The 15766-nt window shown below is 34.4% G+C and overlaps 1 protein-coding gene and 1 long non-coding RNA gene across 5 annotated transcripts in view; one reads left to right on the forward strand and one right to left on the reverse strand.

Annotated features, from left to right (window-relative positions):
• The window catches only part of il23r (interleukin 23 receptor), a 41743-nt gene extending 34870 nt beyond the window's left edge, over nucleotides 1–6873 (forward strand). For 2 of the 4 annotated variants that reach the window (XM_087254770.1, XM_087254769.1), the window contains one exon: nucleotides 4344–6873. In XM_087254770.1, the coding sequence (XP_087110896.1) occupies nucleotides 4344–4922 (579 nt within the window). In that variant the 3' untranslated portion in view covers nucleotides 4923–6873. The remainder of the gene's footprint in view (nucleotides 1–4343) is intronic. The other 2 variants (XR_015492446.1, NM_001113506.1) reach the window with 2 other exon arrangements.
• Nucleotides 2590–15766, reverse strand: part of LOC147843585 (uncharacterized) — a 37957-nt gene continuing 24780 nt past the window's right edge. Inside the window, exons 2-3 of the long non-coding RNA XR_015493882.1 lie at nucleotides 6470–6564; nucleotides 2590–4743 (exon numbers count right to left, since the gene is read on the reverse strand). This is a non-coding gene — a long non-coding RNA (uncharacterized LOC147843585). The remainder of the gene's footprint in view (nucleotides 4744–6469; nucleotides 6565–15766) is intronic.

Genomic DNA, 15766 nt, shown 5'->3' on the forward strand with positions numbered 1-15766 from the left:
ATGCATGTTTTATATCAAGATTGATTTGCATGGGAAAAAGCGTTTTAGAAAATAAATCCTACATCAAAATTCTATAATCATTTACTCACCCTCCACTTGCTCTTCACCTATTTTATTTTCCTACTTTTGTAAAAGACAAAATCATACTAAAGAATACATATTTCTGTTGAAGTCTGTGAAAAAACTTACATCTGAGCATGTGACTTTAAGGTGCCATCACCAAAAAAGTCTTACATAAAGTTTTAAATGCATTTTAGTAATTAAGTACTTTCTCCTTGTGTCATTTTACTGCATTACACATAACACATTTTTCAGATTGTTTTGTTTTGTATTTATGTTTGTATTGTTTGGAGTTTTAGCAAAATCTGGTTCAACACCATGTCAACAGCTCCTTTCAAAAATACTATTCCGAGGAAAAAACATGACAGGTTCAACACTAATTATAATAGAGAAATTCATACAGGTTTGGAAAAACTTACTGTAAGTTTGAGTAACTGATTAAGTAAATAAACCCTTTTAGAAGCGCGAAAATGCAGACCACACTATCTAAAACTGCCATAGCACACACAAAAATGTGTTTTCTCTCTCTCTTTTTTTTTTTTAAATGTGAGGTGTAATTTAGTGGAAGGGAAACACTCACAGAAATGCTTAATAACACGTCACAATGTAATGCATGACTGTGAAATACAGAAACTACAAAATCTTTCCCTAATCAACTTGATTTTGTGCTGTCAATTACTATGCAAAACAATTATAAAAATGATAAACTCCAAAGATAATTTTAAAAGTTTATCTGTGACAAATATGCTTTACTGTTCAACTACTCATTAACATATATGTTTAAACAGTCAATCACATCACAACTATTCAATGCAATTAAGCATTTAGACAAATGGCACATCTCAAATAGCTCCCTTAATCAGGGAGACGGCTATATTAAGTTCTGACAATAGTCACAATAATCTTCCAGTACACTGAAACATTCACTCTCTGCAACATCCCACAATGCATCGTAATAACAAGGAGCATCGATGCTCCTTAACGGAAGTTCGTAAGCACAAGACATGAATAACATGATCCAAATCATCAAACATAACGGCACACAGAAGACATTTTTCTAAAAAATAAACCATTGTTTACTTGTATGTAACATGAACGAACATATCTAGGCAAGCAAAGAACAATCTAGCAAACATTGTTTAAAGATTGAAATATAGTACAAAAACTAGTCCTATTGTCGTTTATAATGTCATGCTTAGTGTACCGATGTGTAGTAAACCAAGGTCATCGCTGTCGTTTTCAGTGTCCAAATTCATGTACACAACCTACTGATCCATGGCCTTGGGAGCTGATTGATCCCCCATCCATTATCTAGACAATCAGCTCAAGTTTAAACAAAGCATCAAAATGAGGAAGAAAGCTTATTTCGGTGACTTTGAAATTGGCATGGTTGATGGTGCCAGATGGCCTGGTGTGATTATTTTAGAAACTGCTGATTTACTGAGATTTTCACACACTTCAGGGTATACATAGGATGGTCAGAGAAAAAGAGACAACAGCGGTAACTCGTTTCACAGGGTGCTTCTATTGAAGGTTGGAGACTTCAAGGGTGAGTCCTTCGAAGTCCACACAGGCCGTTTTGAAATGAGACGATCAAGACTACAAAATACAGATCTCGTCACCTAGCAACTGTAACAGTTGCCTTTAATAAGCAGTAATAAAATTTGTAATGATTTTTTCCTCAAAGTAATGTAATGTAATGTGTGTATTTCTATAGCACATTTATTGTGTATGTCCATACACCCAAAGCGCTTCACAATCATGAGGTGGGTCTCTCCACACCACCACCTGTGTGCAGCATCCACTTGGATGATGCAACGACACCCACAGGACAACAACGCCAGTGCGCTCACCACACACCAGCTATTGGTGGAGTGGAGAGATAGTGATAGAGCCAATTTGGTGGACGGGGATGAATGGGAGGCCATGATGGGTAAGGGCCGATTGAGGGAGTTTGGTCAGGACATCTGGGTTATACCTTTACTGTTTACAAGAAGTGTCATGGGATTTTTAATGACCACAGAGAGACCTCAGTTTAACTTCTTATCTGAAAGATGGAAACTGGTTTTAAAACTTATATTAAGCGTTCTGAGAGCAAAATATTGTGTACTAAAGCTGGAAATACATTTCCTTTGATCCATACATGTACACAGAAAACATACATTAGTAAGACATTTCAAACTATTTTTGTTTTTAACATGTTTTTAGATATCTAAGTAAAATTAATCCTAATGCATACCTTTAAAACTGTAATCCAGAGGATTTTTTTTCCCAAATGTCCTTCCGTTATCAGCAATGAATCCTGGGATGTTTGAGGTTGCAAAGAATCCTAAAATCAAAATGGTGTTTAATTGAACATTTTAACTTGATTACGATTAATGAACGATTATTAGATTTTTTTGCCCTCATGGTTAATGAACAAGTTTTGTACAGTAAATATGCTCACAAATTACAAGTGAGAGGTTTTTGAAGGGTTGGTTAAAGGGTGCATTACTTGATTTTAAAATAATTGAAGGAAACATACTATCATACTATCTATGATTATTTATTGAACAATGATGAACAACTGAAACTAAAACATACATTGCCTGAAACCAATAGTCACTTTTTTCTTATAAAAAGTGAAAATAAATAACTTGTACTTTTGGGGAAAAAAAATAAAACCTTTGTAATTTTTTTTTTTCAAATTAAAAGTAGAAAATAAGCAGTATCTCTTCTAAAAAAAATAGCTAAATCTTGTATATTCTGTACATAATATCTTATTGAATAACATTATAATATTAAAGTCCATTTCTTGCATCTTCTGTAAACAAATATTTTAATGTAAATAAGAATTTTAATGTAATGGAGAATATATGTCATCCAACTTGACTAGAAATCAGATGGGGCTTCAAAGTGAATGCAGAAGTAAAAATCTGCTTTAACTGGTTTGTACTTCTGCTCGAGCGATCGCTGTGACCCATGATGGTGCATGCCTTGCATGTAGCCATGCATTTATACTTCTGCATTCTGTTTGTGTTACTCTGCAATAACACTTCAGAAAGCTGCTAGCTGGCAGTAGGTTCTGATGTTCTTCTGTGTCGGGTTTGTTCATGGGTGTTTTGTTTTTTCTGAATGCTACCTTAATGTACAAGTAGCTCAAACTTGTTTATTCAGAGGCATGAACTGGTAGACAGAACCGGCAATTTTTTTTAAATGAGACAATCTTTGTCGTGTTGCTATGCATGCTTCGAAGGATGCAGCCTCTGAAATGAGACACATCTAGCATCTATTAATTGGCATATAAACAGCAGTTGTGTGCAATGAAAAATGCCTAGTTGATTATCATGGAACGTTTTCAACTTGTTAAATCTATGCAATAAAGATTTTAGTCAGTTTTGAAGGCAGAAGCAGCTCCATTTCTGACAACATGTACATACTCAATTCAATTCATTTGTATAGCTTTTCACAATAATTATTGTTTCAAAGTAGCTTTACAAAAGGTGTAAATTATTGCAATACAGTAAGCATGGTTAACATGGTAAAGGTTATTAGTTACCATAACTTTATTGTAACCTAATAATTACTAACTAGTAACTAATAGATTTTAACAGTTAAAGTTATTACATATAACTGTCCTGTAGCCAACCTGGTGAAAGCGGTGGTTCTCTTTTTCTCAAAAAGTGGCCTGTTTTGCAGCTATTCGTCCCATTTTCTATCTATTTATGAGGTTTAAATACTGAAAATAAATGACATTTTAAGCACTTTTTTTGCTGGATTAACTTGTCGGATGTTCATCGTAACTCACACTTTTTGATGTACCAAAAGCATTTCCTAAAGATTTAGAATAAAGAAATATGAAAAGAATACTTGTTTTGAAAGTACAAAAATAAGAATCTGTTAAAGTTTCAAATTTAATAACTGGCCTCATTCAGCTTTCCTCAGTCATAATTTGGAATGCCGAATTTAGTGAAACTTCAGAGTCCCAAATTCTGTACCAACAGCCAACTGAGGATTCTGCTTGATCTTAAAGTCTTTTTCGATGGGTTATTTTTACAATGTATTATGGAATAGCAGTCGAAATAGGATAAATGAGCCCATGTATGAGACAAATTCTGGACCTTTTTCTGAGAGGGGTGGGTCTTTCGGACCACCCGAACCCCTCTGGCTACAGGCCTGTATAAACAGATAACCTGCATGTATATAGTAAGGATATATTACAGAACTGTAATAAAGTAGCTGGTGAGTGTCTTGATACTGAATTACAATATTTACTAATGCTATTATTATTTTTTGGCTCGTAGGACGACAGCTATGGCCCCTGGCAGCCTCTTCCTGGAGACAACGATCCTCCTTTAACTCCCATTGAAGAACTCAGTGTGTCATGGGAGAGGAAAGACTCTTATCCAACTGTTCTTCATGTCACAGAAACACCCCCAACAGATCCACTCTTAATCGATTCTCCTTATAAGCCTCAATTATTGACCGCTTCACAGAGAAACGAAGATATCACCGAGACTACAGAGGAGGAGCTGAAAGAAGAAGACCAGTTCCCTTTCTTGATGTCTCCACATCATGACTTCACTTGGGATTTACCCAGTATTCCAGTCGTACATGGACGTCTTAATAGCTTCATAGCCATGGATGGAGCACTGGGATCTTTGGGCAATCTTGAAGACCTCCTCGTTCCCCGCCAGGCAACCTCTGATAAAGATGGAGGAGTGAATGAGAATGACATGATTATGGGAACAGGAGATTTAGGTCACAGCTCTTTCGTTGGTCAAACTGTACTACGCAATGACCGAGAGAGTTGCCTCTTTAATTCTAGCCCATACTCACCACAAGGCCTTTGCCATAATTTTTCAGTTGCAGAAGAAGGTTAAAGGTTCTTTGAACTGAACATCAGCACTTAGCAAATATTAAATAGCAAAGAATATTCATGCACATGAATGCCGTGGTTGAATATTGGTGTCTTTTTAAAAGCAAAATCAGCCCCAGGGTTGCCACATCTACAGTTAACCTGCAGGATTAGGGTATTTTTAATCAAGTGCCACTGTTTTTGATTTTATTTTGCAGGTTAAAGGTTTAACATATTGCCTGAATTTCATTTATAGAGTACCGGTCAAAAGTTTGGGGTCAGTTTTTTTTTTTTTTTTTTTTAATGGAAATTATTCTGTTTATCAAGATGGCATTTATTAAAATTGTTAAATGTTTATAAAAAATTTAAGTAACTGCTTTCTTATTGTATGTAGTTTCAAATGAAATTATTACTTCAGTCATTATTGCTTTTATTACTATTACCATTAATAATAATAATAATAATAATAATAATAATAACAATGATAAATAATATTGAAGTGATTTCTGAAGCCTCATGTAATAGTATAGGGCAGGGGTGTCCAAACTCGGTCATGGAGGGCTGGGGTCCTGCAAAGTTTAGCTCCAACTTCCTTCAACACACATCCTTGGAAGTTTCTAGTACAACTAGAAAGAGCTTGATTAGCTGGTTCAGGTGTGTTTGTTTGAGGTTGGAATAAAAATATGCAGGACATTGGCCCTCCAGGACCGAGTTTGGACACCCCTGGTATAAGGGATGTGTGTGAGGAGGGGGATCAGTAAAATGGGGTGACGGTTCAGATTTCAGAGGTGTCGAATCTAGATCCGGCTTGCTCCGGCACAAAATAAGCCCTGGTGTTATTATTGCAGAAATGTCATTACAGTGGAGAGCTCCACACAATTCATTCATGTTGTCCCAACACAAATTGATTAAGGTTAACAAATTTAAGTGGACTGAGCATAAAACAATTAAGTTGCACCCCCAAAAAATCTTAAGAATAGTGCTGTTTCAGCTTGTTTTTTATAAGCAGTTTGATCAAGCAGCAAAATATTTTTTATTGTACATTTTAATATTAAATGTAATCAAATTAAACCATAAATACTTGGGGGGAATATGCATAATACATGTTTTTTTAACATTTAAGTTCTGAAAACACTGAACTACAGTCATTTTCTGCAATACATTATAGACATTTTAACTAAATTTAAAAATGACAAATTGCTAAAACATTTTTAAGCAGTAGAGCATTGCTTGCTATAATGTGAAAGATTTTAAGCATGAATCATAAGAAGAGAGCCAAGTCCGCCTAAAAAGACAATTCACTTCTGACATGATCGCAAACATTATGGGTGTGTTCACACTTAGCACATTTGATCAGATAAAAATCCAGGTGCAGTTGCTCTGTCAATGTGGTTTTAAGTCTGAATGCTGTGGACTGAGAACTCTGGAAACACGGTTGCTTTAAAATGATCTCACTGGTGTGATTCAAATTAAATATGAACAACACAGACCAGAGACGGCTAAAGAAACCAAACACAAGCCATGACCCCACTACAGAATAAACTATAAAAAGGACTCTGTGCTTAAACATACCTGGTATTTCTTTTCATTGTTGTGATGTTGATGGAAAGTGTCTCCTTGCACCATTTGTTTGTGTGATGAAATAACTCTTGAATTTACTTCTGAAACTGGAAAAAGTCGATATTGGTCAACCACTATATATGACACAATCTTGTACAGAGAGCATTATATTTTTATTATTATTATGAACTTTCAAAATGATTATTGTCTGTACTTTTAAATGAATGTGTGGCTTTACTCAGACGCACATAAATAACTGTGGCTTCCGCATTGAGAATAGTTTGTTTTGTGTTGATCAGTTTGTTTACACTACTTTTTCTTTGATACAGTTTGGACGTAACATATAGACAACTGAGCTTACATTCTGCAAAACTGTACTTGCAGAAATTAATATAATAAAAGACCACATAAAAGAGCATACATCCATAGTTTTGTTTCTTAACACACCGTTTGATTTCTTATCCTCAAGAGGCTCCAAAATGTTTTTATTTTTAAACACATAGAAACACCAACTGGCCCAGCTGGGACTCCAATCAGCGACTTTCTTACTGTGAGGTGACAGTGCCAACCACTGAACCACCGTGCCAACCCTTAAATTAAATTAAGGCAAATTAAAAGTGCAACGTCATAATATCAAATTAGATTTATATACTTAAATTGTATACAAGTGGGTCAGAGAAGTACACTTAAGTTTACCTTATTCAGTTAAAAACATCATTTGAAACTACAATACATTTTCATTTAATTGCAACTTTCATTTAGTTTGCACTTAAATATATTATTTTTAGCTAAATAATTTCAACATTACTTTTTAAGTGTACTTTTTTCACAAAAAGAAGTTTGACTGAAGGTCATCAGGCCAAATGTAATCCCTGAAGTGAATTTATAGTGTCCACAATTTTATTCAATTAAATTAATGTTTATTTCAACAGTGCTTTTAGAACATGGATTGTGTTAAAGCAGCTTAACATAAAAAGTTCTAGTAAACTTCAGTTTTCAGAGTTGAAGTTTAGTTTAGTTCAGCTTGGCGTTGTGTAAATTTCACTGCTGAAAATCCAAACACTAAAGAGTAAATCTATAGATGCGCAGCACAACAAGTCCCAAACCAAGCATGCCAGTGGTGACAGTGGCGAGGAACAAACTTCCCCCTAGACGAAAGTGAAGGGAAAAAAAAACCTCAAGAGAAACCAGGCTCTGATGGGTACCACCATTTCTCCTCTGGCCAAACTTCCTGTGTGGATCTGCAGTCTAGGCGCCTGGAGGCTGGAGAACCTTGGACAACCATCGTGGAAAAGCTGCAGGTGTGAGTAGGTCACCGTTGGTTGTTCAGGCTGGCCCACAGGATCAATGCGGAGACTCGTCTGTCACTGGGGTCTTTCAGAGAACCGTCTTACGCTCTCCACTCCTCCATGACTGCCACAGCATCAGCTCAGGATACGGCCTGGTCCAGGATTATGAATACCTTGGCATAATTTCTTTACAGGTCTTGGATCGCATCAATAGCGCTGCATGATCTCTAGGGGCCTCCGAATGAGTATCCCAAGGTGGAAACAGAGAACAAAGAAAATAAATAGCATAGCTGCTGTTTATAATGTTTTTAAATGAGAGGCAAAAATGGAGTGTTATAAATTAAAACAGTAGTTATATAAACAGACATAGAAACAAACATGTAAAGCAGATGAGTGTTTCTAACAAAATGTCTGGTGCATTAAGACAGTGGTTCTCAAAGTGGGGGTCGGGACCCCCCGAGGGGTCGCGGGGCAATGAAGGGGGGGGTCGCCTGGTGATTTCCAAAAATCTATTTATTTTTATTAAACCATAAGAATTAACATATTTTATCCATAACTATACTGAAAATAAAAGTAGTCGTTTATAGTTACTATATAGTTACTATAGTAGCTTATAGTTACTAGTTCTATTGGATTGCGACCCCTGGGGTAATTACAGTATATTAAAGGCAGCAATAGCGTCAGATGCATTTTGATTTTATAACATCAGGTTATACTTTCTGGCACATTTAAAGCACTGACACAAATTTAATTGGTGTGTCTGCGTCATTGCATGCAAGGTTTCTGTATTTATAACCACCTCAGAGGATATTGGGGGTCGCGAGTCACTGGCATTGTTATTTTGGGGGTCGCGGGCTGAAGAGTTTTGGGAACCCCTGCATTAAGAGGTGGTTGTCAAGGCCACTGAGCTGTGTGTAGAACACTATTACGCATGCATCAAACCGTTATTGATGCATTAAGTGTATGCTTTACTAAAAAGATAGGTCTTTAATCTAATTTTGAACTGAGAGAGTGTGTCTGAGCCAGAGTTTAGAAGCCATAAATGAGAAGGCTCGACCTTCATGACTTTGCTATTCTAGGTACTACTAGAAGCCTTGAGTTTTGAGATTTTCAAGTGCGGGTTGGATTGCGAGACAGAGGGTTGGTTAGATAAACAGGAGCTAGATTATTTAAATCTTTATAGATAAGAAGTAATATTTTAGAATCAATATGGAACTTAACAGGCAGCCAGTGTAAGGAGGATGAAATTGGGGTGATATGATCATATTTTATAGACTTGGTAAAAACTCTGGCAGCTGCATTTTGCATTAACTCAAGTTTATTTACAACCAGCAAACAGAATATTACAGAAATCCAGCCTAGAAGTTATAAAAGGAATGAATTAGCTTTTCTGCATCTGAGACGGTGATTTATGGTGATAGTGATTTTTTTTTATGGTGACTTAAAAAATTAAAGTAAATATGTTACTTTCAGTTCATTCTGAATTTGCAATGAACTGCCTGAATGCATTTTGCTCTACTAAATATAGTTTATTGGAGAAAAGCCTGGTATATGAAAAGGAACTAATACCACAACTGCAGGTGTTTCAAAGTTCACTGAGCAGGAACCACACCTTTATATTACTTTTGTGGTCATCTGCAGGAATACTAGTATTAAGTGCATCTCGGATGAGTTTTGTTTTTGTTTACAATACAGTTTGCCTTAAATTAGCAGGCTTAGAATGAGTGAATGTTTAAACCTTATTTTATGTTTGACTTAAAAATGTTAAATGGAGGTTTATTTTCAAATGCAGACAAAATTCCGAATGGGTCTTTTTAACTAACATACACAAATCCAACCAATATTATATTTTTAAAGCTGGATTCAGTTTTGAAAAGCTTAAAATTCAGCTGGATTTCAAGAGAGAAACTGAATAAAAGAGAAACTGTGGAACTAACTAAAAAAAGTAGTTAAACTGGCTTGGTTTTTTTCCAGTAAAGAACATTGTTAAGCATGTTAATGAATGATTTTTTTAATGGTTCATTTATGTTGATCCCAACAATATGCAGAATAGCTAATGCTGACAAAACTAACAAACACAAATACAGTCAACATTGCAATCCTTTTCAAGTTGGAGTCAAGATTTGGGGCATTTAAATAAAATGTAAGTATTATTTTGAATCTCTGCACTAGTTAGTAAATAATAATTAGTTGAATTGGTCCACTCATTGTAGCTATAACAGCATCAGATTTTTCGTGTAGGATTTCCACAAGGTTTAGGAAGCGTGTTTATGGAATTTTTTGACCATTCTTTTAAACACTGTTCGTCTTTTAAACATTGCTGTTGTGAGATCAGGCTGTGATTCTGGCTTAACTGTCATCTTTTTAATTCATCCCAAAGGTGACTTATTGGATGAGGTCAGGACTGTGTGCAGGCCAGTCATCCACGCCAAACTAATTTATTCATGTCTTTATGGAGTTTGCTTTGTGGAGGTTTTTTTCTTTTTAAGGTACTTTATATGTTGCCATATGGAAACAACGTCCAATAGTTTATCTAATTGAGAAATTTCAAATTTAAAACTTTCCTTATATTGAATAAATTTGTTGTTTGAAATTATTTAATTGCTGTTGCTTTATTATTAGATTCAACACAGAAATTATAAATGACACCTTATACATACTATCCAACAATAGATGCTGTTATGTATTCCATTATCTTTGCTGAATATTACTGAAAACAAACATAATTTTGCATAATCATTTTTTTTACAACATACAGTAGGTATAAATATTTCCTCCAGTAAATACTATTACAAAATACTTACCATATTATACCCAGATGCATAAGAATAATCTAGCTACTACCTAACTATATCATATATATATATATATATATATATATATATATATATATATATATATATATATATATATATATATATATATATATATATATATATATATATAATATTGTATACACTGCCATATCTGCCTCTGAGCTAACTTACCTGAACTGTCTTAATCACTGCTCTTATCAAATGTCCAGTCTGCATCATTCTCATGATCGCTAAAAATCTCATCCTCACTTTCATATGTAATCAAAAGTATTGCAATTAAAATTGTATCCATAATTCAAATTCCATTAACATATGACTAATCAACATTACTAGCATTCATGTTGCTATTGTTACAACTTTAAAAAAAAAATCCCAGCTGACCTTGCTAGCTAGCTAACCCATTGCAATAATATTGAACACAAACAGTTGTTCAATTTACAAAAAACTACTTTAATAAAAACTTGTTTAGTTGTGAATTTGTTATTGTAACTTACTGGAGGTGATGTCTCAGATATTTTTGTAAAGTAGGTCTTTTTTCAAAAAATAAAAAAAATAAATAAAATAATAAAAATTAACGTTGGTCTTAAAGAAACAATGGCAGGGAAATTAACATAAATATCATGTTGCCATATGGCAACACCATGGGGTAGAGGGTTAAGAATTTTGTTCATTAACATTTAATCTTTCTTACAGTAAATCGCTTTCGCACACAGTGACTTCACTCAGAAGTTCTCTATTTCACTAAATTGTGCAGGTCTCGTCTTCACTGCGTCCATATGGAAATATTATTGGATGGTCATTCTTACTTTGTTGTGATTGGCTGCTATATTCATGCTGCATAGCAACTAGTGCTTAGCCATTAAGTCATTTTAGGAAGGATGGCGAATCATTATTTTTTTGAGGTCAAGTGCAGACATCCCACACTGCAAAAACTAGCTTACCGACTTTACCAAACATTCTGTGTATTCCCAGTTTTGCTTCACCCTTACATTTACACAACAATGATGTGGCCAACGAAAACAAAGCAATTGTTTCTTTGCATTTTGGAAGTTTTGTGCATGCTTTAGATTCATTCATTCATTTTCTTTTTGTCTTAGTCCATTTATTAATCAGGGATCACCACAGCGGAATGAATCACTAACTTATCCAGCATTTGTTTTACGCAGCGGATGCCTTTCCAGCTGCAACCTATAACTGGGAAACACCCACACACTTTTACACTACGGATAATTAAGCTTATTCGATTCACCTATACCACATGTCTTTGGACTGTGGGGGAAACCGGATCTCCCAGAGGAAACCCACGTGAACATGGGGAGAACATGCAACCTCCACAAAGATATGCCAACTAACCCAGTTGGTGCTCGAACCAGCGAGCTTCTTGCTGTGAGGCAATCGTGCTAATTCCTATTAAAAACAGCTTAAATTTCTCATCTCCCAAATGGACTCCAGCAGTCTTTGTCTTTAAGTACGATTGTGGCTTAAAAGGCTTGTGCTCCGCCATTGGAAGTTGTCTCTACCTCCTGCATTTCAAATGTGGATTGCGGACATGATGTTGGTAATACAGATTGAAAAACTGAGATTTCTGAGGACACATTCTATTGAAAATGTTTTCACTGTTTGGGGTTTATTTCTTAACTATCTGTATGAACAGACCAACCACTCAACCTCTTTGGATTCTTCAGAGACTTAATGTACCTAATTTTACCTTACCTTACTTTTTTCTCCATTTTCTGTTGTCACCCGCTAAACTATGTTGTCATTGTTGTTTTGTTCAATGATTTATTTTATGAGATTTGTCCAGGACAGTGCCAAGTGGTGTGTGTGTGTAAAATCTGCTTAACATTTTTTTTACGCATATATGGCAATGTATCATATGTATGCCATGTGTACATATGATACAGTTGTCTGCCATCGTTGTTTTGGTACTCGCCTGATGTCACAGGTTTCACAAAATCATACTTTATGGTAAAGACAATAACAGCATATACTTTTCAGAAACGTACACATCGACCTGTTTGTCAAAAGTTTGCATTTCAAGCCATGTTGTGTAAATGAGCGGCCAAAACACATACAAGAGTTCAAAGTTAAGTTAAAAATATTGTGTGAACGCACCTTTATTTCGGCTATGCAGCTGCTATCAACCATAAAGCTGTGGGTCACCTCAGATAGTCAAAGCTTTGCAGGCATGTTTATGACCGTGAAAACAAGATTTTAAGATTCTATTTCAGACAACTACATTTTTTCTTCAGATCAAACTGACTTACAGCATCATAAAGCAGTGTTTCCCAACCCTGTTCCAGGAGGCACACCAACAGTACACACTTTGGATGTCTCCCCTATCTGACCCATTCATTTGAGGTTTTGGAAACTCTTCTATTGTTCTGATGAGTTGATACAGGTGTGTTCAACTAGGAAGAGGTTAAAAATGTGTACTGATGTGCCTTCTTCAGGAACAGAGTTAGGAAACACTGATATAAAGGATGAATGAATGAAATACGATGTTCTTGTAGTACAAACGCAAGTGCTTCATTATCTCAGTCAGATGAATGTATTTAAAAACTGTGAAGGAGTGTTTGACACGTACAATCTTGTTAACCTGACATGTTATTTGCACTATTACCCAGTGGCTTTCTTGAGGTTCATTCTGGTTCCCCGTTACACACCATCATGCTTTGCAGAAACACCTGCACCGCAGAGCTTTTTTTTTAAACTTCCTGAGAAAGTTTTAGTGTCATCTTTTAGAAAGCAGTATACATTTTACACGTGAGAAGTCGTCATGAATTCACGTTTCTGTCAAGACCACAGCATAAATGCTCCACGCTGTTATTGTGACTGTTTCGAGATGATGTGTACGAACTTTAAGGGTGGGTGGGCAGTCTGACCTTACAAAAGCACCTGTTCTGGCTCTTTATGATTATGATTAATCATGTAATGTAAGCTCATGTTGAGTGTGGTGCAAAAATGTTGCACGTGAGATTGAGAAAACAAGGGGTATCATGCAAGAAACGTCTGGATCATAAAAAAAGGTGTTCTTTAGCATCTATATATTTTCTTTTTTGTCTTTCTAATATTGGTCGTAGGCTACTGACGTTTTCATGCATTGAAACAATTAAAGTGTAGAGCTTAATTAGAATGTGTGAAGCATTTCATTTCATTTCTATACTCTAGAATGTGTGCTGCTAATTAAATGTTTTATGTGGAAAAAAAACCTACGATACACTTTTACAATGAATTACAGAATAAACTATTTAAATGGCATTCATTTTATCAACAGATTATTCCAAACTTGTATGTACCAACTTTAACTATATTAAGAACAAGAATGTGGAAGCATTTGTAATGTAGCATTTTATGCTGCACTGTAAAACCCAAGTCAACTTAATCAAATGAACTGAGTGTAGTTAACTCAAAATTTACTGAAAGTTAATTCTACTCTTTTGAAAAGAGTATTGAACTCAGTGTTGAAGGTAATGAGTTAATTAAATACCTCATTACTTCAACTTAAATGGAATAAGTTCACAGTACTCGTATAGATTAGTGTTTAACTGAAATTGGTTTTAAACTAGCAATCGGTTTAATAAAACGGTTTGAGTTGACTTAACTTATAGGGTTGTACAGTACTTGGTTGGTTTGAGTTCTGTTCATTAATTAGGTTTTACTGTGCTAAAATTGTTTTATTTCCTCAAATAAGTTTACTGAACTTATTAGAATTAGCTTTTGAACTCAAATAGTTTGTTGCAATCAGTTTCCTCAAACAGTTTAAGTTACCTTAAATTTTCGGGTTTTACAGTGTCTCTCTATCCGGTTTTACTCATTTGTCAGCATTAAGTTTCTAATAATTTAAAATGTAATAAAATGTGTGTATGGTTACTTATTTTGAAATATTTAAAGTATGTACTGGCCAAAATAGTATTGTTATGATCACCAACTATTATCATTATTATTATTACACAATATCATAATATTATGTTGTTACATCGATTTGTTGATATTCTACTCAAGATATTTAAAACAGGAATTTGATTTTATTTACTTTAATCATCTAAGAACAATATATTTGAATTTCATTCTCAGATTTCAAATATAACAGTTAACTATTAAGGCAAAAGTATATTTAATAAATTAATATAAACGATGTTAAGATGTAATATTAATCTGTTACTGTATTGATGAAGCTTTTGAATACAAAAATATCATGCACAATATGTTAATTTGTTCTTACTTTAGATAAAAGTAACTTACATTTATATATTTTTTTTTATTTAAATGCACATCTTCAGGAACTGTGTATCTATTTCTAATGCAAACTAGCACACTTGAACAAAAGGGGAAAATTTAGTAAATGTTGTCATTTCTTGTTCTAACATGCCAAATTGCTTATTTATCAGTAATACACTGTAAAAACCAAAAAGTTACGGTAACTCAAACCATTTGTGGAAATCAATTGCAACAAAGCATTTAAGTTCAAAAAATATTCCTAATGAGTCATGTGAACTTAATCCCTTTGATTAAATGAAGCAATTTGAGCACAGTGAAACCCAATAAATGAAGAGAACTCAAACCAACAGAGTACTCAAAAACCCAGTAAGTTGAGGAAACTCAAATAGTTTGCAATCGGTTTCGAGTTAAACTAATCTATAGGAGTACTGTGAACTTACTCCATTTCAGTTGAAGTAATGAGGTATATATTTAACTCTTTAACTTCAAAACTTTCAGTTAATTTTGAGTTAACTACAATCATTTCATTTGATACAGCTGACTGTTGTGTTTTACAGTTCAATAATAATAATGTAATAATATCAGCATAAATAAATGTAAAGTATATCTAAATTACCCAGGACCACAAAACCTTAAGCCAACAGTAAATTTCCATTGAATTATAGATTTTCTTTGACAAAGTATTGACAAAAAGCATTAAAATATATAAGTAAAGATGAATTATATCCATGAAGATATTTTGATAATTCCCAGCATAAAAATATCCAAACTTTTATGAGTAGTAATATGCATCACAAATAACCTAATTTGTACTTTGAAGGAGATTATTCCAATTTTTCAATTTTATTTTCAGATAGGTATCTTTTAAATAGTTGTAGCCTATTTTTGCCAAATATTGTCCATTTTTCTGATGATGCATAAAAACAGAAAACAAACACTTATGACTGCTTTTGTGGTCCAGTGCTGTTAATGGTCTCCTTATT

Source organism: Danio rerio, chromosome 6 (assembly GCF_052040795.2).
Source record: "Danio rerio strain M-AB ecotype USA chromosome 6, GRCz13ab, whole genome shotgun sequence".
NCBI classification, from domain to species: domain Eukaryota; kingdom Metazoa; phylum Chordata; class Actinopteri; order Cypriniformes; family Danionidae; genus Danio; species Danio rerio.